Consider the following 26421-nt stretch of genomic DNA (forward strand, 5'->3'; position numbering starts at 1 on the left):
TAATCAGAGACTTAAACATTTATAGTCTTACGAAACATAAGCTGCTCAGTAAGATATACTATAATACATGTATGTATGTGTATGTACTGTTCTTAAGAAAATGCAGTGTTTGAGATATGTATTGTACGAGTAGAGGGAAAAATGATTCTTGCAGCGGACGGGGGAAATTAATCTACATCCTATACAAACATAGATTGTAGAAATTCACTTAAATTTCGTAACGTCTTTGTATTGATGCAACTAACGATATGGCGGAACATTTAAATAATGTGTTGGACTAAATTAATACATAGGGTCATGGACTTTCTTAATTTATATCTTAATGGTTACAAATTTCTATTTCCTCTATTTCTGTCTGAAACGAAATCAGTGTGTAAAGTGAAATTTGATTATGTGGTGTTGATAACGGGACTAACCTAACCTGTGCCTGCACCATGCTGCGGCTTTCTAGATTGTTTGACCCCCCGTGTTGTGGTCAGGTTTTGCCGCGTCGTCAAACCATGCACTGCCGAGCACGGATCGATTTGGACTACATTCTCACTCTCTAAATTCTTCTGTTGTACTTGCTGATATTATTCACACTGAGGCAGTGATAAACTCTCGTTACTTCATTGATCTTGCTAACAGTTGTCTAATAGCAATTCATTAAATTCATCATCTTATTTAGTCTATAGATTTTTGTAGTCGTTTTTAACATTCTCTTTTATTGATATTTAATTCGTATAGGATTTGGAATATTTCATTCGTATAGGATTTCGAATTTGCTCTTCCAGACAGTTTTAACCCTGTGTTAGTAATTAGAATAATAGTAGATGCCAAATCTAGGGAATCGTGTAGGACTATTTTAGTCTGTAGATTTTTGTAGTCGTTTTTAACATTGTCTTTTATTGATATTTAATTCGTATAGGATTTGGAATATTTCATTCGTATAGGATTTCGAATCTGCTCTTCCAGACAGTTTTAACCCTGTGTTAGTAATTAGAATAATAGTAGATGCCAAATCTAGGGAATCGTGTAGGACTATTTTAAAAAAACTACAAATAATGCCCATGGCTTGTCAGTATATTTTTCATTAATAATCTTCTTAGTATATAATCGTGAAAACTTTGTAACTAATTCAACAGTTCATAGCATAAATACGCGTCAAAAATGACTTTCATACTCCATCGGCAAGTCTATTGTGCTATCAAAAAGGAGTGCGTTATATGGCAGTAAAAATTTTTACTAGCCTCCTTATCGATATATAAAGTGAAACTCAAAATATAAGCTTATTTAAGGCCAAATTAAAGAAGTACTAATTTCTCACGTCTTCTATTCTGTAGGTGAATTCATGACATTCAGTAACGCTTCATGAAATTGATACTAAAACTTTGTGTTGTACTAGTAGACTATATAGTAAACCTCGTCTGTATATATTTCATCTAGACTGTGACTATAAATTAAGACCTTATAATAGTATTACGTTTTTTTATTTATTCCATATTCTAGCTATGAAGCAATGTATGAATATCACGGAATGTTAATAAATACAATACAATACTAGACTCCTGGCATATAGGCTAATAGGTCTTTTAAAAGGTGTGATCAAAAGGATTATGATCATTACCGAGGAACGGGCCCAGTAGGCTTAATTAAATTCAGTGTAAATGTAATCGCTGAAACGGCATTACTAAAGATATAAATTTGATTTAGACGAAATAGATCATGTATAGACTGTGTTTTTACCATATTCCAATTTTGAAAAAAATATTCAATGTAACATAATGGTTCTTGCAGATTTCAGAAATGCTTTGATAATGTTAGCCACGGGAAAATGTGAAAAGAATGTTATAGAGAAGCGTTGCACTACACATAAGAACAATGCAAGGCTTTATATAAAACTAAAATTGCTTTTAAAATAAGAACATATATTACCAAGAATCTATGTAAGCATACATAAGACAAAGGGTAAAAGTAGCAAAAAAATGGCGACACAATTATAAACTCTTCAACTTGATAAATACTTCTCAAAATATTTTTATTTATGAATGGCCATTTCGTGTTTTCGGGTTCTGAAAATGTTCTATAGAATGCGGATTCATATAATTTGAAGGTATCTGTCAAGAAAGCGTAGAACAAATTGATTTTATTGTAACTATTGGATTACGATGTTACGTATGATGGGTTCCACGATTTATGCAATATATTTAATTAAGTATTAAATATGCTTAAGCACACCTTACTGTAAAGAGTAAGCCTACATAGAGAGACAGCGTTAAAATTTAATATGACCACGGAGCTCTCTACGCTGTTACGCGATCCTGAAACATGAACATTGACAGCCCGACAAGGAAAATGCATTTAGGCTGCGGAGATAAAATTGTTGAGACTTTTCGTGAGATATTATATATTTTATCATAAACCTCAAGAAATACGACAGAAGCTTAAAATTGGAAACATTATAATTAAAAAAATGATTATTCCAATTCACTAGATTGCATAATAAGATTGAGATTCAATAAAACTCATAAAAAATGCATTTCATACTACATTCCTTAACCAGCATTCGAAAATTTCTCCCGCTATCACTCAAAAAAATATTAGTGCAAACACTAGTAATGCCCTACTTTGATTATTGTGATTTTCTACTGACTGACCTCAATGCCAACCAGTTGTTGTAAAGATTACGTATTCAAAATTCTTGTGTTCGCTTCGTCTACGATGTCCGTCGCGCTGATCACATTACCCCATCCTTCCAAGCAGACTATGCTTAATGAACGTAGAAATTTTCATTCACTTGTTCTCTTTTTCCGTCCTTCACACCTCTACGCCTACCTACCTTGCCTCCAGTAGCGGCTGGTGGTTAAAATAATGTGTGTGCTACAATCTCTATATCGGCCTACTGTATACACTTATATGTATCTATCTTAATTTGAGACTCGCCTAGTGACGAAATATGAAGTCCATACGACGTTCCTTCCTGCTGCAGAACTTGTCAATTACCCTGGAGTTAAACCCCTCCATCTTGGACATCATACTCTTTTCTATTGACAGTATTGCAAGAGCAGTGAGGCGATCCTGGGACATAGTGTTCCTTAAAAACGTTTTTATGCGTTTAAAGAAAGAAAAACATCTTTCTGGCTCAGCAGTGGTCATTGGTGTTGTAACCAAAATATTTAACAACTTCGTTACTTCACAGAATGGATCCTGTGAATTGTTGGAGGCTATGTTATGTATTGTAACAATTGAACAGCTCCATCTATATTTCGGAAGTCGGGTCTTCCATATAGAATTCCAAGTTGTGTCTTTAACACTCTTTTGTTCAGTACAGTATAGTTGTTGACAGCAACTTCAAGTTCGCGTTCAGGAAAATTATGCGAAAAATTGTCAAAAAATTTGCTGTTTAACAATTTTGTTGCGTCTAGGTAGGTTCAAGACTGAAACGATAAGTAGTCTCCTGAATTATACGGTCACATAATTCCTTGTCTTCAATTTTCTGGACTGACTGATTCAGGAGGAACCTCAAAAACCAGGTAGATGGCAGCAGCGGTCGGACACTTGAATTACCAAATACATTGCACATAGTTCCGAGTTCTTCCACAAACAAGCATTCTTTCGTTACGCTTTACTTTTGTAATCTCCAAGCTGTGTTGTGCTGAAGCTGACTACAGCACTTCCCCGCGTAAAAATAGCCAATCAGAGCAGTGATTTCAGTTTCGCACATGCGCATTAGTTGTCTTCATTCTCATGTAGAGTTTTGAGTAGCACAACGTACCGCCTGAGGCAGCAAAGAGCGAAGACTAAACACACTATAACGCGTCGTGAACTTAACCACGGGAAATTGTCAAATGACAGATCAAATACTATGGTATTGCAAATACGTTATTTGAGCAAAAATTATCATTGTACTGTAGCACATAAGGACGAGCCGCCCCTGCTTGCCTCCCGCTTCAGTTACCTATCATCGTACCACAATCTCTATACACGCACTCAAAATAGCCACATACTAGCCATATCAACACGTATTCATCGTCATCATCATCGGCATTCACTATCTCGCTATCGCAATAGTGGAATACCTTGCCCAGAGACGTAGACCGTCGAAATTTAACAGTATTCAAAACCGAACTTGGCTATTAAGCACCTTCTTACTGCGTAGATTGCAATGCAGTAAACTGAGTACACTAACTTATTGCAAATGTTTCGAAATTGTTACTGTTTTGTTTCTCTTGAAATTTGTATAATCAGTTACTTGCCCGGAACAAATTTTCCCTCGAAATTATTCAATCAGTTACTTATTTCTAGATATTTAGTCATTTTCTTTAAACACTAATATACTGTATTAGGCAGTCAATATATTGCATTAGTACTTTTTGTGACCATTCTACTTGTTTTTTTATTTCCCTCTTTTGATTTTTTTTTTTTGCATGTGTGCTTTTTATATTTGTAGGCTATATGCCTATTTGTATTCTGGTGGTGTGGCAGAGAAGGGCTGATGACCTTAAGTCCGCCAGATTAAATAAATATAATAATGTTAATTCCCTGATTCAGGTTCTGCTGATATGTACCTACATCTATTATCAGGCGGTACATCTCACTTGGCAATATGTATCAGAGGAAGAACAATTGTTTGTATGCATCTGAAATCTGACTAGTGTAATATGTAGCTAGTTGGCGATGTATGCAATGGATGGGGAAAGGAACTGGCCATCCTACCCCATTATCTCCTGGCCTAGTTGCCTCATAAGTGGTGCCTTGTTGGTATCACTGGTGAGGTTCAGACCTGTCTTCGGACAGTTGACTAAATAATAATGTTAACGATTTTATGGATTTGCCTGGGCTAACAGATTTCTATGTTTGCTATGGCCGTATTTCCTTTAATTCTAACCTGTTCGAATGCTGAGTAGAACTCTTATTCAGCCAGTCAAACTTAGTAAAACCAAAACCACGCAACAGAATTCCTATCAAAATATATAGCGCCAGGAGCACCTTGAGGATTTCGGGAAAAAACGTGTTACACCTACGAAATTTCGTGAAAGTTTTCTGCGGAAGACTGGCACTACTGATGCGTGTTTACGTTCCACTTCCGGCCCATATGAATCTTTGTCTTCCATGTTAGCAGTTACAGTAGAAGAGAGGGGTGTGGGTGATTTATGTCTCTACAAGTTACGATAAATTTTTGCTATTGTTAATCTTACCCGTTTCTTTAGATACGCCTTTTTTTTACTTCTAAAATTGAATTTAGCGACATTTGAGACCTTATTTGGCGACTTCGAGGTGACAATTGTTGGTAACACTGACTGGTGCCACCAGTTGTCCCTGGCACTCTGAAGAGATCACTTCGCCCCAGGGTGCCTCGCCACTGATGATGTCTGCTGCAGTCACACAATGCCAGTAGACCACGGCCTGTTTGCCCAGATAATTCTAACTACATTGACGCCGGCCATGAACGCCAACATTCGAAGATTATAAGATGCGATTTTGTAATACAGAGATCTACCGCCTAGTGCCTACCTTGTAATAAACTGAAGCTGACACATTATGAAATTTAACTTGTTCTGAAACTTGTATAAAAGGTTGTTTCACAGTTCTTCAGTGCAGATGATGTTAAATATTGTACATTGTCGATTTTAAACTCGTTTTAAGAGCGGTATTCACCTGTTCGTTTGAGTTCTGGCTTTATTATGAAACGTTCGTTTAACGTTCTGTGCATTTGACAGTTCATATTTTTAATATGAACTTCACATTATCGTTTCGGATTATTTGATATGTCTAAGTCTAAGCGACTGCAAAGCTTAATTTTAAAATTTTTTAGAAAAAAAAATCGCGTTGTGACTCTCGCGAGGTTAGTGAAAATTTCATATTGGAAAATGTTTCTTCGGAGCCGCAGTGTGACGATATTGTCGCGAACGTTCTTCCCGGAACTACAGTAGTTTCACATTTCACATCCCTTTGTGAAAACTGAGCTGATGATGATATTAATAATAGTAATAGTAATAATAATAATAATAATAATAATAATAATAATAATAATAATAATATAGTCAGTGTCATTCACTGACTCGCATTGCCACACCAGACATAATGCGTGCTAGATTTGACTTAATACATAAACCTTGTCTTTCAAAGTTCGTTGGTTTCGTTGGCGTTTGTAAATCGCGTGTTGAACTGTTTTGAATAGGGCATAATTATTCCAGTTGTCATTATAACGCATAATCAAGTAGCAATTTATGATCTAAATTGCAATTTCAACTTTCGAGCAAGCTCGTTCCGTGAAGCGAGCGTGACAAGAAAATAGACATTGAAAAGTATTGCAAACTAACTTCAAAAATATTCATCCTAGAATAATTTCATGCACGAATATTCCCAGTTAGCTTTGTCTGTTCGTATTGATTTTCATTCTGAATTCCTGTCTCTCGCTTTGTTCTCTTGCTCCTTTGATTTAAACATCATATCCAGTGATAGTAACAATGAGGTGGAAGTGGTGTGTAATTAATTGAACTCAATGCACGTACACAAGGTTTCATTGTAAGCTTTGATTATGAGTGTAAATTATCATACACTGCTTGTGTAGTGAAATTTAATACATATGTAGTCAGACACAATGTTCATAGTAAGTAATATATCCTATAGGTTTTTTTTATAGCAAAAATAGATTGATTTGAAAGAGTAATAATTACGTACATATTTTGTTCCATATTTCTCTTCTACGATTTACACATTTCTAATGCTTCTGGTATTATTATTATTATTATTATTATTATTATTATTATTATTATTATTATTATTATTATTATACTATTTAACAACATTTATTATTTCGACATAGCATTAGTGACTTCTCGCTGGAGACTCTGAGAGTCGTAGAGGGATATGTAGGCCTGTTCGAAGAAAATATTGGTCAGGTATTCTGTGGGTACTCCAGTTGCCCCTGTCGTCAGTCCACAGTTTCTCTGATTACTATCATCCTTAAAAAGAAATACAGTACATGAGAAAATACGTACACTAGACAGTTTTATAATTGAACGATGCTATTCATATATTGGATTTTTACTTCATCGTTGTAGCTACCAAATACATAGGGGGATCGAAAAGTAATGCATAGTAGTTTTTTGTGGTGACGTATTTAATAGGTAAGCAAAACGAAATAATGCATAAGAAAGCTACAGAGGTTTTACCTATTTTTCAATATAGGAACCAAGTCTCTCGACACATTTCTCCCATCATGGCACCAGATTCAGTACACCTCGTTTATAAAATTCCGTTTTCTAGGCGTATAGCCACCTGAGCGCGACTGATTTTACTTCTTCATCCGAACCGAAGCGTTGACCTCCTAGACATTTCTTCATTGGTCCGAAGAGGTGAAAGTTAGACGCTGCGAAGTCTGGACTGAAGTGTGGATGATTGCCGCCTCAATGCCCTTTACATTGGGTGGTGTTTCAACGGTCACTGGTCGGCCAGCCCTCTTCGAAGAACCTGTACCACTTGCAGATGTTGCTACTGTCCACCTCGAACACTTCCCTGTGGATTTCACTCGGACTTTTTCGTTTTGCCCACAAAAAAACGGACTGTTCTTCACAAGTAGACGATGCTAGCACACACGCCATCTTTACTCAGTAGTTACCGCTCGTTCCGCCAGGGTGACACCTGATCGAGCCATTGCTGTCTGTAAGGCACGATTCAAACTAAATATCTGCCAACTTTGAACGTCCTAACCAAAATAGTATTCCGTAAAAAAATGGTTGTGCGTTACTTTTCGATCCTCGTATAAAGATAAAGTATGTTATTCCGAAAAAATCGATTTCATGATTTTCCCCAAAATAAATTTATCGATATCCAAAATACTGGAGACGTGGTTGTTGTAATTCCATATATTTTGTAAGTATGTTTGTAGGCAAAAAATTTCTCCTAATCTGTTAAAAGAGTGTTATCCACAGTCAGTATTTGAGTGTTAATTCAAATGCGAATGAGGCGCAGAAATATAGGATCTTTCATAAGTAACTGATAACTTGAAAATTGACTATTTTTTTCACTATTTTTGGCTGTGTTTTACATCTCTGCTAGTAAAAACCTTTCCCGGTGCAGTATACTCGATTTGGTTACTCGTTTACCCGCCAGAAGTCTCCAATTTCTTATGTAGAGATGAATAAAACTATCGCTATGAAATTTAAAACTTAGGGTTAGTGTCAAAAAAACACAAATTACGATAAATTGCACTTACACTAATTATGGCTTATAGTTCTCATCATGTCTGCCGCACCGAATAATGCACAAATTCTAGCGACGAACCATCTCCTCGTGCACTCTCGAGAGCATTTCAGGAGTAACATCTGTATCATGTTTACAATCCTTAACAAATCCCCATAAAAATAAATTCAAGGGAGTTAAGTCTAGAGATCGTGACTGCTAATCAATAGGACCTGCGCGACCGATCCACCTGTTAGGAAACACTTCGTCAAGCAAGATTCGAACATCTCGTGCCGCTCATTTGTTATACCATTGTAAGCACGCATGAAATAGAAGTGGCGCTTTCTGGTGGACACATTTGTGACTAGATCGACTTCTGGCACACAAAAACGTAACCAAATCGCGTGTACGGCACCGGGAAAGGCCCTTGCTAGCAGAAATGTACAACACAGCCAAAAATCGTAAAAGTTAATTTTTCGAGTGATCAGTTACTTATGAAAGACCACGTAATGATTTTGAGTATAAAATTAACGGGTCTTTATTTGAAAAATAACACAGAGGTGATTTACTAATAATCAGCTCTTGATTATTTACATGAAATTTCTTACCCAAGATGTTGTGATAAATAACATGGATAGAACAGCAGTTCCCAACCTGTGGTCCGCGGAACCAAGGTGTTTTCAAACAATATTTTAACTAAACTTAACTTTGTCATTAGGGCCCAGAAGTTAATAGAAAACCATATTTTTATAGTTGGTTTCATCCCATGTTCGTTGGATATGTGCATGAATTATAGCTTTGTGAGTCTGAAAATGATTACTTGTTGTGGCAGATTAGTGCATATGTTTACACTTTTCCCCCACATCATTACATGTTTTTGTTTCTGAACTGGTGGGTATATTTTCACAATATTTTATATTGATTTTGTATGGTTTCGTCAAATTTTCGAAATATCTTTTGTGTCATCTATGTCTGTATTCTGGAAAAGACAATACCGGTAAAAAAAATATTTTAGTAATTTTCAATAAGAATTCATGTGATCACTAAATCCTCCAAGTATATGTTGAACAGGGTGTCCCTTCCAATGGGGATGCACAATAAACTTTCTTAAAAGAGTCCTTAACCTAACCTAGAGATTATTCTCTCATGTATTTTCGATATTCAAACTTCATATGAGATTCAAAAATGTTAATGAGTTATATTTGACTTTCATTCATCTGTAATAAAAGACAAACGAGAAACCACTCGGAAAAGGGCTACAAAATATGAAAGAGCAAAAGCCTAATTTTCATTATCTTCGCCGTCAATACCATATGAGGGATACACGGGAAAAACGAACAATGTCACATTTCCATTAAAGGTGAGATAATGATCTATTTCAGTATATTACTGCAAAATTTATTGATGTTTCTACTTGAAATGAAGGAAATGATGAGTGTATTCGTGGTTTTAATTCTCTTTTAGCACTTTTGTTAAAAATAACACTAAAGTTTGTAGTAATACAGTGAATTAGATAATGATATCACCCTTAACAGCATTGTGACCGTGTTCGTTTCTCCCGTATACCCTTCATATATCCCTAAGGTACTGGTATTTTATTAGAGTAAAAACTCTGTAAACAGCAATACATTCATATCTGAAAATCTGTCATATATATATATATATATATATATATATATATATATATATATATATATATATAGAAGCCAAGTTATTAACTTCCTTTAAATGTACCCCGTGTAATGGGATAGTTTTTTTACACGAACGTAATAAGAGTTTGTGTATAGAACAAATATGATACCTGTAACTACTGTACAAAGTTTCATGCAAATCTGTTACGTAAGAAAAATGTTACTAATGTCTAAATTCACCCCTTATAATGGGTTAGTTTCCTTTACACAAATATAATGAGAGTTTGTATACAAAACAAATATGTTACCTGTAACTACTATATAAAGTTTGAAGAGAATCTGTTAGGAGAATAGTTGACAATTTGTCTAAATTCACCCTCTATAATGGGGTAGTTTTTTTACACAAATATAATGAGGGTTTGTATACAAAGCAAATATGTTATCTGTAACTACTGTATAAAGATTGATAAAAATCTGTTAGATAGGAGAAAAGTTTTGTCTAAATTTACGTAAGGTGACTATTCGTCCCATTATTTCCGGGACAGTCACGAATTTAGACCCACTGTCTCGGATGCTTGTAAAAGCTTTTCGGGACGCAAATCTGTCTCGAATTTTTCATGATTTATCCAGATTTAGATATCTCTAGATTCACAGTAATGTTTTGAAGGAATATAGTAATATAGTCAGTTGCCACTACTGATATTGGTAGTATAATTATCTCATTCGCTTCAAAATTGAGTTGGATATGGGAGAAACTGGCGGTGCCAGTATTTCAACGCCTTGTGATTGGCTGGGAGATAATTTATGAATGTGATTTACTAAGTGACTGTTTCCATTCCACGTGGTGTAGTAGCTAGCCTGACGCCACAAGATTGCATTTTTATCCGACAATATTAATACTCTCCTCCTCACCAGCCTCCGTTCTAAGAAAACATCTACCGGTAGAATAAAAAATTACACTAAAAAAGCAAAACAAAACAGCGGTAAAATTCTCCACAGTCTAAAGAGAGCTGGAGAGAACACAACTGAAAACCGGAAAGACACTCAATTGATAAATCTTCAGCCTTCCTTAAATAGGGCCAACTAGATCCTACTCTGAAAAGAATAGAAAATTATATACAATCATTATTGATGCCCCAGAGGCAAAGGACAGCCAAACCTAGGTTTGATGTTGAGTGCAATGAACAGAGTAAAGAAACGATTATACTCCTGCACAGAGGACGAACAGACATCTCCGAAGCAAATATGAATATTTATGCAGAGAAAAGAAAATTATACAAAAACTGCTAAAGACCAAGGTTGAGCTTACTAATTTCGTAGAACAAGAAAAAGCCCAAGCTCAAGAGGCGATAAAACAGGACCCTTTCTTGCCCTAGTTTTTGTTACCAGCACTGTCGCGGAGATCCCAATGGGATCTTGGGGAAAAACATGTCTCCCTTCTCCTCAACAGGCGTAACTTAACCACCCCGAGTCATACGACAGATAAGAGCAGCTATCCTGAAGGCGAAAGACAATAAAACAACTGAACCGGATGGAATTTGTAATTAAAATCTGAAAGACACAGCAGATCAGTTGACTCCCTTCTGGACTGATTTATTCAACACATGCAATCGATTTTAATATGTGTAATATTTTATTTCTGTGTGTTTATGTTATTGTATCAATGTATTGCAATGTGTTCGTTTTTGTGATTCTGTCTACTTTTTATTGCGTATTTATATTTTTCAAGTAAATTTTTATAAAAAGTTCACCATTAATTTACTATCCTATCTTGCGAGGTGTCCCGGTTTTGGGACTTGAAAATCTGGTCACCTTAATTCACCCTCTAGAATGGGATAATTTCTTGTATACAAACACAGTGAGAGTTTGTATACAAAACAAATATGCGACCTGTAACTGCTGTACAAAGTTTCATAAAAGTCTGTTAGATAGGAGAGAAGTTATTAATTTTGTCCCTCTGGATTTACGTTTTGGACCACTCTGCAGCGCTGGCAACAAGAAAACACGATTTCAAGTTGCAAGAAATAGCAGAAAATTAAACAAATTGAATTGATAATACCTATAATTACGCGAAATAAAGTAAGTTTCTGCAATAAAGCTGCAATTACTGAAAATCCAGTATCATGTCGCATAATCTAACGTTTCATGTATCTGACAATACTGGATTTAAGTGTATCAAAGCAATACATTCTTGGCATCTGTGATTTAGGCTGAGTGTGGACATTGTAACTGCAAATTCAAAGAATCAAGTTCGGTTCCGATCAGAAAATCTTGCTGTTCGTTAATATCTAGCATAAAGAGAGCAGAAGGTAGTGGATGTTGATTTTCTCTTTCTCGCTTTTTATTTCTTCCTTATTCGTAATAGTTTATAAGTAACGCCTGGCATGCTTAAACCTTACTTGTTCAGAATATTCTTCCGAAAGGCTTTCCACAGTATTAAACTGTCTCTAGTGTCATTGTTCCCTCTTGACGTATAAAAGTGTGCTTACTGTGACATGCCGTCATTAGTGAAATTGAACTGAAGTGATGTCTTGAGCAAAAGCTACCGCCATATTGAAGTAGCGACGTAAAGTATCAACCCACGTAAAGTGCTATTCTGTTTACTTAGTCTTCCATGTCTCTTTGATGGGAGAGAGCATTACGGAATAGTGACTCTTAGGGTAAACGGTTTTACCCATAGGCTATATACTCGTTTGCGTTTGAAGAGGCAAGACAATTTATTGAAGTTAAGTCATAGTTCAGACACCTTCACAGACTACCATAACGGATATGATACTTAAAGGGATATTTCTTCCTTACAGTACACATTATTACGACACTAACCTCGTTATAAGAGAGCCTTTTGTTATCTGAAACTTGAAGTCAAACGTACACTGATTGAAACGTTTTACTTATTAGTATAATGGAATATACCATCATTTCATTAATTCATTCTCAGTGTTCTGCCCCAGGGCAGAACTTTCACAGCAAACCCAGCATTCTCCAATCTTTCCTATTTTCCGTCTTTCTCTTAGTCTCCGCATATGATCCATATATCTTAATGTTGTCTATCCTCTGATATCTTCTTCTGCCCCGAAATTTTCTTCCGTACACCAATCCTTCCAGTGAATCTTCAATAGGCAGTATACACTTCGAGTATTAGCTGTAATATTTTTCTATATATAATATTTGGCATTTAAAAGTGATAGATCCATTAAAATATACAAAATATGTATTAGTTGTTTCACGTGATTTGTAAAATAACCAGCAGAGCTGCGAATTCAGTTGTTGGCCTAAATCTATAGGTCTATGCTTTCGTGGGCTTCCATCCATGCCGTACTTACGTATCAAAAAGTAGAGCTTAATTCTTTAAGAAAGAGCTACTTAGAATGTATTTGCGTACTGAGTATACAGGGTGTTTAAAAAATACGGGGCATAATTTCAGGTATGTATTTCCCACATGTAGACAATCAAAATAGTTCATTACAACATGTGTCCGGAAATGCTTTATTTCCGAGTTATGGCCTTCACAACATTGAAATTCACCGGAACGTTTTTCTTTCCGCAGGTCGTTGCCGTCAAAGGAGACATTAAGAGGGCACTCTGACAGTTCATTCCGAGGCGAAGGTTACATTCAGTGTTGTGCAGGCGTTAGACTGTGCAACATGTGTTCAAATCAAGAGCTGGCAGAGATACACTTCATGTACGGTAAGGCGGACGGCAATGCTGCGCTGGCTCGTCGTTTGTACCAGGAGAGGTACCCACAGTGACAATGTTCAGATCGGAAGACATTTGTACGTCTCCATTACCGTCTGTGCGAGTATGGAAAATTTAACTCTCCTGATTTGGGAAGGGGACGACCAAGATCTACAACTCCAGAAGTACAGGAGGAGATTCTAGAGGCTGTGAACATGACTCCTTCTATCAGCACACGAAGGGTAGCGTTGCAAGTCAATGTTCCTCATATGACTGTCTGGAGACTGTTGAAAGAGTATCAATTGTATCCTTATCATTTGCAACGTGTACAGGCCCTGTCACCAGCAGATTACCCTGCAGATTACGAGTTAGGTTCTGTCAGTGGTTCTTGCAGCAGTGTGGTGTAAATCTGAACTTTCCTGCCTTAATATTATTTACAGATGAAGCACAGTTCACACGAGATGGCATAACAAATTTCCACAGTCAGCATGTATGGGCGTATGAAAACCCACGTGCAACTGTTACATCTCATCACCAGGTGCGGTTCTCCCTCAACATGAGGGCCGTTATCATTGGTGATCGATTAGTTGGACCCCATGTACTTGTAAACAGACTTACGGGGCAGGCGTACACAAACTTCCTGGAAAACACCATACCTCATGTTTTAGAAGACACTCCACTGATCAATCGTCAACACATTCACTTCTTGCATGATGGCGCTCCTGCACACTTCAGTCGTACGGCTCGCCGGTACTTGGATCGAAGGTTTCCTGATCGATGGATAGGTAGAGGTGGCCCAATTGCTTGGCCTCCACGCTCACCTGATCTGAACCCTCTCGATTTCTACTTGTGGGGCCATTTAAAATCATTGGTTTATTTGTCTCCGGTGCCTGATTTAGAATCCCTTCGGAATCGAATTGTGGCATGTTCTGAGGACATACGCAATACTCCTGGAGTTTGGGATCGTGTTCGCAGGTCAATGAGACATCGATGTGAGGTCTGTATTCAAGCAGGAGGTGGACATTTTGAACAACTTCTGTAATGACAACGACCTGCGGAAAGAGAAACGTTCCGGTGAATTTCAATGTTGTGAAGGCCATAACTCGGAAATGAAGCATTTCCGGACACATGTTGTAATGAACTATTTTGATATTAGTACATGTGGGAAATACATACCTGAAGTTATGCCCCATATTTTTTAAACACTCTGTATTTTAAATTATAAAGTCTCTTTGTGACAAGAAACGATTTATCAGAGTAAATGTTAGATTACAGAATGATAAGTCTTAATAAGAAATACTGTATTTATTTTGTCATTCCTTAACGACTAGAGTTATGTAAATTTTAAAAATTAATTAATGTAGGTATGTACGTATCATTAAGCCCTAAAATTGTTGTATTTGAAAGTCTTCTGTAGTTATTAATTTCTTTTTACAGATAAGTCGTCTTTTCTCCCCTATATTTCAGTCAAAGTTAGGGATATGTTAATTTTTCTGGGCAACTATAATTACATAGTAGCTAATCGGCTATGTATGCAATGGAGGGGGGAAAGTAACTGGACACTATACCCCATTATCTCCTGGCTTAGTTGCCTCATAAGTGATGCCTTGTTGGTTTCATTTGTGAGGTTCAGACCTGTCTTCGGACAGTTGACTAATCAACAACATACGATGAAAGAGTAATGGAACGGAGAAAAATTCTCTCCGGCGCCGGGACTTGAACCCGGGTTTTCAGCTCTACGTGCTGATGCTTTATCCACTAAGCCACACCGGATACCCACCCCGGCGTCGGAGAGAATCGTCTCAGATTAAGTTCTAACTCTTGGGTTCCCTCTAGTGGCCGCCCTCTGTACTACGTCATAGATGTCTATGAACGTAGGACTGAAGTCCACACATGTGCTGAGGTGCACTCGTTATGAGTGACTAGTTGACCGGGATCCGACGGAATAAGCGCCGTCTTAAATCACGAAGTGATTTACGCATATCATATATATTATTTTAATGTACCGAAGTACCTACATATGATATTTCCATGCAGATATTCTGCGTCATCATACGATGAAAGAGTAATGGAACGGAGAAAAATTCTCTCCGGCGCCGGGATTTGAACCCGGATTTTCAGCTCTACGTGCTGATGCTTTATCCACTAAGCCACACCGGATATCCTGGCGCCGGAGAGGATTTTTCTCCGTTCCATTACTCTTTCATAGTATGATGACGCAGAATATCTGCATGGAAATATCATATGTACTTCGGTACATTACAATAATATATATGATATGCGTAAATCACTTCGTGATTTAAGACGGCGCTTATTCCGTCGGATCTCGGCCAACTAGTCACTCATAACGAGTGCACCTCAGCACATGTGTGGACTTCAGTCCTACGTTCATAGACATCTATGACGTAGTGCAGAGGGCGGCCACTAGAGGGAACCCAAGAGTTGGAACTTAATCTGAGACGATTCTCTCCGACGCCGGGGTGGGTATCCGGTGTGGCTTAGTGGATAAAGCATCAGCACGTAGAGCTGAAAACCCGGGTTCAAATCCCGGCGCCGGAGAGAATTTTTCTCCGTTCCATTACGCTTTCATCGTATGAAGACGCAGAATATCTGCATGGAAATATCATATGTACTTCGGTACATTAAAATAATGTATAACCAACAACAATTAGTTACATAAGTAAATTCTTCGAAACAGAAAGAGGCATACTGCCTACGCCATTTTATTTAGCGTATCACTTCATCTTTTTTAAGAAACAATAATTTAAAAAAAAGTATAGGCCTAAGTAGAAAAAAGATACGGTTACAGCCAATTAGAGTGAATCGTCTTTTTGTGCGTGCGTGCGTGCGTGTGTGTGTGTGTGTGTGTGTGCGCGCGCGCTCTGTGTTTTTTTTTTTAGTAAAGAGCCATTAATGCTTATTATAAACTATTATATTTCATTTACATAGTTTGTACTTGAATTGGCTTGTAGATACTAAATATGAACAAAATCTGCCTAATAGTTAGGAAAAGTCACTGTAGGCCTATGCATACAGACGGATGGCTTGGCTTGCCCAGAACCAGTCAATCGATATCATGGGTGCTGAAAATATGTATTTCCATTTTTTTTTTAATCTGGAAACGTATACTGCAACTTCACGTTACTTCCTGTATATACGTATGTCGCAATGAGAAAGTTTAAAATAGAGAATATGGAAGCTCTGAAATGTTAAATGCACAAGAATTTAATTTGTAATATACAAAAGCGGAAAAAAAGTAAAGTAGTCCATTCCATTTCAGTTCTTGAAACTCAAATAAAACGTTATCTGAACATTACCTGAATTGAAAAAGGAGCAATACTGCACACATGCCATATTATAAGGAACTCTCTCGCTTTTGGCTAAGAATTTACATGATTGGTTTTAAAGTGTCCACTAAAGAAACTGTCAGAATGGGAAAGAATTAAGGAAATTGTAATAAAAAATGGAATTAATGATCGTCATTGACTTTATGGTGCTTTAATTACCTACGCCGTCCTGTAAGCCGATTATTTAAGCAGAGGGAATTACTCAAATACCCTTATACCCCTCGACATGCGGAATCCGATGCTACAGCAACTCATGATTTGTTTCAATTGGATTTTTTGGACCAAATGTTTCGTGGACTGTACATGAGCGCACTCGGATTAAAACAATAATTAATGTGTTCTGCTAAACTTCTAACCTGTCACAACGCATGGAGTACAGACTATAGGTCTCCGGAGGGGGGGGGGGGGGATCCATCATAAGCCGAGCGGAATTAATTCGATGCTGATTAATAGCTGCAGACTTTGTACAGTTCTGTTAACTTCGAAAGAATGGTTCACAATATTATCCAATTACATTTGTCCAAATTCGTGCATAGAAGAATTGAGACAAAGTCTTAGAGTGCATAACGTGGCTGTGTGTGTGTTTTTATAATTTTTTTTAACATACGCAATTCTGCAGTTCACGGAAGAACGTCATCCTCTGTGATGGACCATACTTGCAATACATTTTTAAGTTTCGGAAACATTTTTTTAGCAAGACTTCTTTGAGAAGGGAAGTAAAGTTGGTGAGCTCGTGTCGTAGATTTATGGGACGTAATAGAAACCTGTCCCTGATACAGGAATTCATGAAAATTTGCCAGTTATTACGTCAAAAGTTTGAAGTAGCACAGTGACCCATATCAGTTGCTTACGTGAGAAAGGACTTGTCCCTTCATCCACAAACTATACCAGTGATTCTCAACCGAGAGGCCATGGCGCTCTTGGGGTTCGCACAGCAGCTAATAGGGGGTCCACAAACAAAATGGTGTTGATGATATCTAAAAGTTATTTTATGAAAATGTAAACGTACTACTATAATTGAATTATTTTCCTTTCAAATAAATGCCAAATATGACATTATCATGTCCCCTCAAGTAGGGGAAATACGAGTCAGTCTCACTTCACTTCTATTCGGGATGATTGCCTTCTACATAGAGTTGTTGACATTCTTTGCATGTGGGGAAGTCTATCAGTGGCGGCACTGTAATTAAAAAAAATATTTTAATAAAGTCATTGTATTTATAATGCGTTATGTCGCTTCAAGGTTTACGATTATGCTACGTTTTCTGTCGGTAGTTTCTTTTAGATTTCTTTGCACATAGCCTGCTTTAGACTTTCCAAAACTTTCCTCTTATTATTTTTTTTAAGTAGGTTATTTTACGACGCTTTATCAACATCTTTGGTTATTTAGCGTCTGAATGAGATGAAGGTGATAATGCCGGTGAAATGAGTCCGGGGTCCAGCACCGAAAGTTACCCAGCATTTGCTCATATTGGGTTGAGGGAAAACCCCGGAAAAAACCTCAACCAGGTAACTTGTCCCGACCGGGAATCGAACCCGGGCCACCTGGTTTCGCGGCCAGACGCGCTGACCGTTACTCCACAGATGTGGACTTTTCTTTCCTCTTATCACCACCTACGGAAACATAAATTCGTAGCATTTAAGTAATGAACCTTGAAAGTTAATATATACGTCACTATTCATTTCTGTACAAAATGAACACAACGAGTGAAGTCCTTAATTTACCAGTATATAAATAAATAATCAATATACAAGAGATAGGTTTGAAAGTAAATCCCGAAAGCATGAAGTGTATGACGATGTCTCGTGACCAGAATATTGTACGAAACGGAAATATAAAAAATTGGAAATTTATCCTTCGAAGATATGGAAAAATTCAAATATCTTGTACCAGCAGGAACAAATATAAACGATACTCGGGAGGAAATTAAACGCAGAATAAATATGGGAAATGCCTGTTATTATTCGGCTGAGGAGCTTCTGTCATCCAGTCTGCTCTCAAAATAGCTGAAAGTTAGAATTTGTAAAATAGTTATATTACCGGTTGTTCTGTATGGTTGTGAAACTTGGACTCTCACTTTGAGAGAGGAACAGAGGTAAGGCGTGTTTGAAAATAAGGTGCTTAGAAAAATATTTGGGATTAAGATGGATGAAGTTACAGGAGAATGGAGAAAGTTACACAACGCAGAACTGCACGCCTTGTAGTCGTCATCTGACACAATAATTAGGAACATTAAATTCAGACGTTTGAGATGGGCAGGGCATATAGCACAAATGAGCGAATCCAGAAATGCATATTGGGTGTTAGTTGGGAGGCCGGAGGAAAAAAGACTTTTAGAGAGGCCGAGATATAGATGGGAGGACAATATAAAAATGGATTTAAGGGCGGTGGGATATGATGGCAGAGATTGGACTACTCTGCTCAGGATAGGGACCGATGGCGGGCTTATATGAGGGCGACAATGAACCTCCGGGTTCCTTAAAAGCCATAAGTAAGTAAGTTATTAATATACAGTGCGTAATAATGAACTTACCCGAAAGTTTCTCTATTCCATAATCCTTAATATGGTCTTTCTTTAAATGTCGTTTAATACTGAAATGACGAGTAGAAATAAATTGGATGGGACACAGTAAACAAACAATTCTTTCGTATTCTTCAACAACAGAATAATGATATTCCCATTTCCTCCTTTGGAAGTAGTATTTCTTCACGGGTTTAGATTTTGCCATGTTTCAGTTCTCTTCAACCTGCAGTACGCGTATTGTGTACCTGCCGCCGCTAGGATGAATGTTGATATAGCTGAGCGCAACTAGAACGCAATGACCACACTGGTAGAAAAGGTGGATGAGGTAGAAGGGGTAAGAAGGCAGTCGCTCTGAGGAGCTACAGTTCTGCAGGTCTGTTCTACACTCTACTCCAGGCATCGCAAAATTGTGTTTCGTGAAACAGCGCCTGACAACACCCCTCTCCGCGCTGAACCCCGTCCTCTAGCGTTGTCTGTACTGTCAGCAGTGGCTCATTCTGTTATCTGAATAGTGAGTTGGCGTTCATAGCAGATATTTCCGAACAGCTGAACAAGCTAAACTGCCGACTTCAAGGACGCGATCAGAACATATTTGGCATGTATGATAGGGTGAAATCTTTTTTCCATGATGATAAATGTTTGGAAAGTGCAATTGAAAGAAAACGAGTTTCATCATTTTTTTTTTTTGTCTGAAGTCGCGTTCAAATATTTCTGATTCAAAAATAGATATCCTGGAAACATTACTTCCAGAATTTAAAGATGAAAGGTTTTGTGATTTTATACAAATGGAAAATGATTTCTCTCTATTTACAAATCCTTTTAACACACCCATTCTGAAGATACGACCACTTACAATTGGACGGAGTTACGCAATAAGAGACCAACCGTCAAAAATCTGTTTTCGAGAGACTGATCATTGAAATAAATCTGGTTTTTATTAAACTTTTTATGCAAGAAGTAGGCCTATTGTAACATTAATACCATTAAAAATAGCACAAATAGCTAATACTAGAAAAAGGGCTAACAAATTTTAATAACAGACCAGCACTTCATTTAAAATTGCAAAGCGAAATAAATAAATAGGCTAAATTTTATGCAATAATCGAATTTTGCTTATAAATAACAGCAAAATGCAGATATCGAATTCTTGATTTTTTTCGAGTTAAATAATCTAGCCAACAACATATTAATATTAATTGTGCCAATATCTCAATTTTTTTTTAATTGTCGGTTGTTCTGTTGATGCTTAACTCCGTCCAATTTGAGGTTGCTGATGTCGAAATGACACTTTCGTGAAAAGCAACCATAAGGATTGTGTTGTTTTAGATGTATTTAAAAATATTGACTTCTTGAAATATCCACGTCTTAGATCATTTGCAGCTATGTTCGGTTCTACGTATATTTGTGTTTAATTCTGAAAAAAAAAAAAAAAAAAATATCAAATCAAAAAGAAGGACACGCTTAACAATCTTCGTGCACATTTGGTAGTGGCTACTTATGAGGCAACCTCTAATTTTGAGATCTTACCGAATGGAAATATTGTAATCAAAAAATAAAAGAATGCAGATGAAAATAGTATAATTCTAAAAAGATATTCGTTCCTTCTTTCTCTTATTATTTCTTTATTATGAACACGGAAGGTAGTGACGATCACAAACCGCCTCCGCACTTACTACGATCCCTGCGACCGATGCTCCCCACCCCGTCTTCACTTAGTGTGTAGCGGGTAGTATTTATATTGCGTCACGAATTTGTAACTTTTGCGATGCGATGCCTACTCTACTTTATACCTTAGTCCAGGAAGGCGCATTAATGTAACATGAGGAAAAGGGGACTTCATAATATAAAAAGCTAAGAAACACTGGAGTATACCGTACCATTCACGGATGATAAATATTTATATATTTGTTAATTGTGGTTTTATGAAGACTGCTTGAAGTCCCTGATTATGATAATGATAATCGTGTTCTGATGATGATAGAGATGACATGATCATGATGTTATGATGATGGATGTAGATGATAAATTTTAAACTAAATACCGGTACTTTAATGAATATGTAATATTGATGTATTGGTGATTATGACTGGCGATAAAGATGACTTCATTCATTCATTACTGATTTTCACTTTGTAGCTTCATCTTACGACTTATGTGTTACGGACAATTAATTAGTAAATGTTCTGCATTTCATTTTTTTTTTTTACAGAAAGTCTGGAATTACGGCAATTCACGCTGGGCGAGCAAACACCTTATGTGAAAGCAGTGAGAGTATTTGATGTGAACCAAGGCAAACGCATTCCATTATCAGCCCGAAATCTCCAGCAGCCTCCAAGTGGTCTTGCATTAAGTCTTCATCATCAAGTAGCACTTGAAGCAGATGTATGCCTTGACAGCGATGATTTCAGAATGGTTCTTCGCACCAGACTTTTTGGCAAAGGGTATTTCTATCTGAGTACTTATCAATAAATTTTATTTCATTCGTAGATATTAATTTGAGCTGTTGTGATGGTTATTGTTATGTAAAATTACATTAAATTATTAATCATTATGATGATGATACTGTATCAATAAAAGTGGAAGCAAAAATACGTAGATAGTAAGAACGAAAGTCAAGTCCAGTATTAGTAAGTCGAGAATGCATGGACAAAAGTAATTTGTTGTTAATCAGTCAATACAAATTCAGCTGTGTCATTCAATAAACCAAATACAAGAACGAGAAACGGAAATAATAATCAACTGCAAATCCCTAAGATAGAAGCTGATAACGCATGTAGAGCATAAAACCAAATCTCTTATCATTAAATTGTATCTGCTTAACTGAGATTGTAGCATATTCACTTTAGAACTATTTTAAATACGGATAGAAAAATAGTGAAATCGCAGAATTATTGAAGGTGTGGATTCTCTGGAGAACTGCATAATTATTATGAGAAAAAGTTTAATGCAAAATATAATTAGTATACTTTATGGCCTGTAAGTTTATCTGAAAATATGTTCTTTTATTAAGTGCTTGAACTCAAAAGCGCTAACTTTTTTATTACTATTTTTAAGGAAATGGAACATAACATATACAATATGCCAGCAAGTTTAATAAAATTAACAGTGGCGAAGCTAAGGTGTAAATACTGAGTAGGCTGAAAAAGTCTGTTTACTTTAAGTACGGTATCTTTTTATACAGCAAGTCTAGGCATCGATTCTTCTTGGTTGCAAAAGTATCAATTATTCGTTCCTTGAAACTCTGATCAATAGAAAGTTGTTCAACCAGTTTCTTTTCAATGTCGATTGTACTGAGAGAACTTAATTTTTCATTCTTCATTGAATTACGAAGATAATTTTTTTACCCTTTTGACTGTGCTCATACTCCTTTTAGAGGAAAGTGTAGTAATGTGGAATGTCAAGACCAACTTGATAAGTCGCGTTACTTCTTTAATTTGAAGATCATTGTTAATAAAATTATTAATTTCAGGAGGTCCTCAGGGTATAAATGCTTTTCTGCATCTACATAATATTCTTTAATTCATTTTCTAATCATTCTTTGTTGAAAAATGGATATGTGGACAGAAGGTTATTTAATTTCATTGCAGGAAAATTTAGTTTGTATCCTACAAAGCTATTTTGATCTAATAAGTCAACACATTTTATCTTTTCAACCGCTCCAAAACACGTTTCCATTTTTACAGTTGGGATGTCCAAGATTTAGTAGGTTAAAAGTTTGAAGGACACTTACATCTATTTCACTGAAAATCCTTTTAGAGTTTTCAACACATGATCTCACAGTATTTTCTGATATCATTTTCTTTATTACTCCGGTGGGCTTATTGATTTCAGTATTACACATATTTATGTTCGATGTAACTTTTCTTTTAAGGAGTGCAAAAAGTTTATATATATATATATATATATATATATATATATATATATATTATGTAAAGACAAAGCAGGAAAATAAAACTGCATTTTGTACAGGATATTAAGCAGGCCCGAAGTACAAATAAGATTCGAAAAGAATGGGCCAGAGACAAATGTCTAAGTTTCAGAAACAGAACAGTGCGAATGCCTGTCTCTTTGAAGCTCTAGTTCACAAGATGACACAATTAAACCATGTAAATGTGCTTTATTTTGTTCTAAAATCTTATTATATAAAATTCAATGTGACTTTGTATGTATGTATGTATGTATGTATGTATGTATGTATGTACTCTATACAAATCTACAAGCTTTGACCAATATTTGTCAAAGTTTGCACAGTCTTCATAATCAGGAGAAGAACATAGGCTACATAAAAGTCGGACAAATGGTCGTTAAATTAATTTAAAAAAAAAAAAACAATAAATACGGTACGATCAAACATTCATGTATAATATTAAAATGCATTCTTCTACAGTCAATCGCTCTTCATTATTGTCTGTTGTATTCAACATTGACTTTCACGAGGTAGTGGAAAAAATCACAAAATTAAACATTATTGATGCATCGTGAAGGCTAAAATCGAGACAATTCATGCAGTAAGTATCTTTACCCAGTCCAAGACCATATTATGAGTTTCTCGATACTCTTGTAGATAGTAAGCAGACTGTGTTTTACTAACTGAATTCTTGAATTCTTTGAAACCACAAGGATTGTCATCACATAATTTAATACTTCAAATTGAATCACCAATAGTACTATTGCCAAATATTGATCCACAAAAATTATGCAATGGAACAAAAATTGTTGTGAAAAAACTCACGCAAAACGTAATAGAAGTGACAATTAAACTGGCAAAACGAAAGGAGGAGATATTTTTATCCCACATATTCTTACGATGCTTACTAACATGCCTTTCAATCACCGGCGTAGCTCAGTCAGCGCTTGCCTGCCGATCTGGTTGCGCTCGGGCGTAAGTTCAATTCCCACTTGGGCTGATTACCTGGTTGGGTTTTTTCGATATTTTTCCCAACAGTTACGCGAATGTCAGGTAATATAGGGCGAATCCTCGGCCTCAGCTCGCCAAATACTCTCTCGCTATCACCAATCTCATCGATGCTAAATAACATAGTGGTTGATATAGCGTCGTTAAATAACCAAGGAAAAAACGCGTTTTGTTTTTAAGCAACTGCAGTTTCAGTGCGACTTACATTTGTAATGGCTATATTAAAATAAAGTTCAAGAACAGTCGCTCAAAGTTGCAGACATTCACTTAGAAACTCCGTATTTTTCACTTTGTCAATTAGCCCATGTAGGTAACTTGTTTTCGAGTCAGCACATCTAAACATTTACATATATGTATTTATGCAACAGAGGGGAAAATAAAGAATTGTACGCATATCAAAAGTAATTCAGTGATATGTCCTAACATAGTATGTGAACATACGGCACATGATAAAATGTTTTCTTTTCGGTGCTTGATCTACAGTGTATTAAAATTCCGAAGTGATACAATGTTAAAAGTTGTGTAATCAAGATGTATATTTAAAATTTAGTTAACCCTGACATGGATTTGGTTAAGAAATTCATTAATTCATGTAAGTCACGTTATGTAGAGATTCATCATTATGGATGAAGAAAGCTTAGTAAAGACAATTCGCTTTGGTTGTCTATAGCTGAGTTTCCGAGATTTCCGTAAAGTCTAATAACCAGTTTAATTAAAAATAGAAGCAAAAAGAAAAATCCGAGCAATGCTGGACACTTTCAGTTAGTATGTTATAAAATAAAAGGAAGGATTGATTCTAGCTGCATCAGGGCCCCTGAAGAGTTAAATAGCAATAAAATTTATAAATACTAAATCTATCAAAATGGAGTACAAAATTTATGGAAATGAAGATGAACGAAAAAGCTACGTAATACACCAAATTGAAGTATGAACCATTGTAGCATAGGTGGCTCAAGCATCGGTTTAAACCAGATATGGTAGCATTGCTTGTAGTAGGTTCGAATCTCCGTTAGTCCTAATTTATTTTACATTACAAATTTATCATAGTACCGTAAGTTTTTTTAACATCATTTACACAAATACGGGAAGCTGTTGTACCTGGGGACACTAGTTTATTTTCAAGGTTACCGTATGTGGTGAAAGTTTTGTTTTCGCAGTTGACCACCCTAATTTTATCATTTAGCTGTTCTGTGAATGATTTAATTTTTGTTGAAACAATCTGGGGAGATTTTATTTAAAAAATCTGTTTTTGAACCTAAAACATAAGCAATTTTTAAATTAATGAAATATTTTTAATTAATTCTTTACATACACGATTAAAAACTTAAATCTATATTTTTAACTCTGTTATTCTAGCTACGAATCCATGTGGTTAGTGGCTTGTTTTCCTAACCTCAGTCTTGAAAACTTGCAGAGATTTATTTTACTGGCTCCTGAAGTAGGCTACCTAGGAATGGTGTACCTGGGGACTGTCTTCAGGTGGACCTCGTTATATTTTAAATATTTTTGTAAATAAGTTTCTCTTACGATGAGTAATCAAAAACAGTATTTAGTAATAACTTCAGTGGAAATGCTACACAGCAAATTAAAAATCAAGAGACACACCCTGACAAAGCTAAATTATGCTCCTCGCAGGAAAATCACAAAAAAAAGGAAAGGCACTTGTTTAACAGATACTCCAGAGAAAACCGAAATAGAAGAAAGAAAAAAAAAGTTGAGTGAGAAGAAAAATATGATGAAGTTCAAAAACAGAAGAATTTAAAGCCACAAATTCTGTTTCCAGAAGATAATTCAGTAGAAACTACAGATAAGCCGAGGAATGTGTTAGTGCTAATGATAATGATGATTAAACTGCCATTTCAACTGTAAGTGACACTGAGTTGATTGCTCGAACGAATTTAGAAGAAATAAGAGAAGAAAATTTTGTTCTCATTTGTGTGGCAGGAAAGAGAGACTAATTATAAATTTTTTGTCTGTAGAATTTGTAAAAGGATTTGTGAAACAGAATTTGAAGTTCAGTATCTAAAGAAGTTTACTAAATATGACAATTTATTTTTTTACATGATGAGCAATCAGAGATTTTTAAATTTCCTTCAGAGGCTATTGTGATCAAACTTCCCCTCCTTCTTAAAGAAAAGGCTCAAGCCTAAGGGTCACTAAGA

At 36.1% G+C, this 26421-nt stretch overlaps 1 protein-coding gene across 6 annotated transcripts in view; it reads left to right on the forward strand.

Moving 5' to 3' along the window:
- LOC138693213 (uncharacterized) overlaps positions 1–26421 on the forward strand; it is a 394304-nt gene that overhangs the window by 282764 nt on the left and 85119 nt on the right. For all 6 annotated transcript variants that reach the window (XR_011330253.1, XR_011330254.1, XM_069817007.1 and 3 more), the window contains exon 5: positions 21554–21785. Coding sequence is in view for 4 of the 6 variants with exons in the window: in XM_069817007.1 (XP_069673108.1) it covers positions 21554–21785 (232 nt within the window). In the remaining 2 variants the exon portion in view is untranslated. The remainder of the gene's footprint in view (positions 1–21553; positions 21786–26421) is intronic.

Source organism: Periplaneta americana, chromosome 17 (assembly GCF_040183065.1).
Source record: "Periplaneta americana isolate PAMFEO1 chromosome 17, P.americana_PAMFEO1_priV1, whole genome shotgun sequence".
Classification (NCBI taxonomy): domain Eukaryota; kingdom Metazoa; phylum Arthropoda; class Insecta; order Blattodea; family Blattidae; genus Periplaneta; species Periplaneta americana.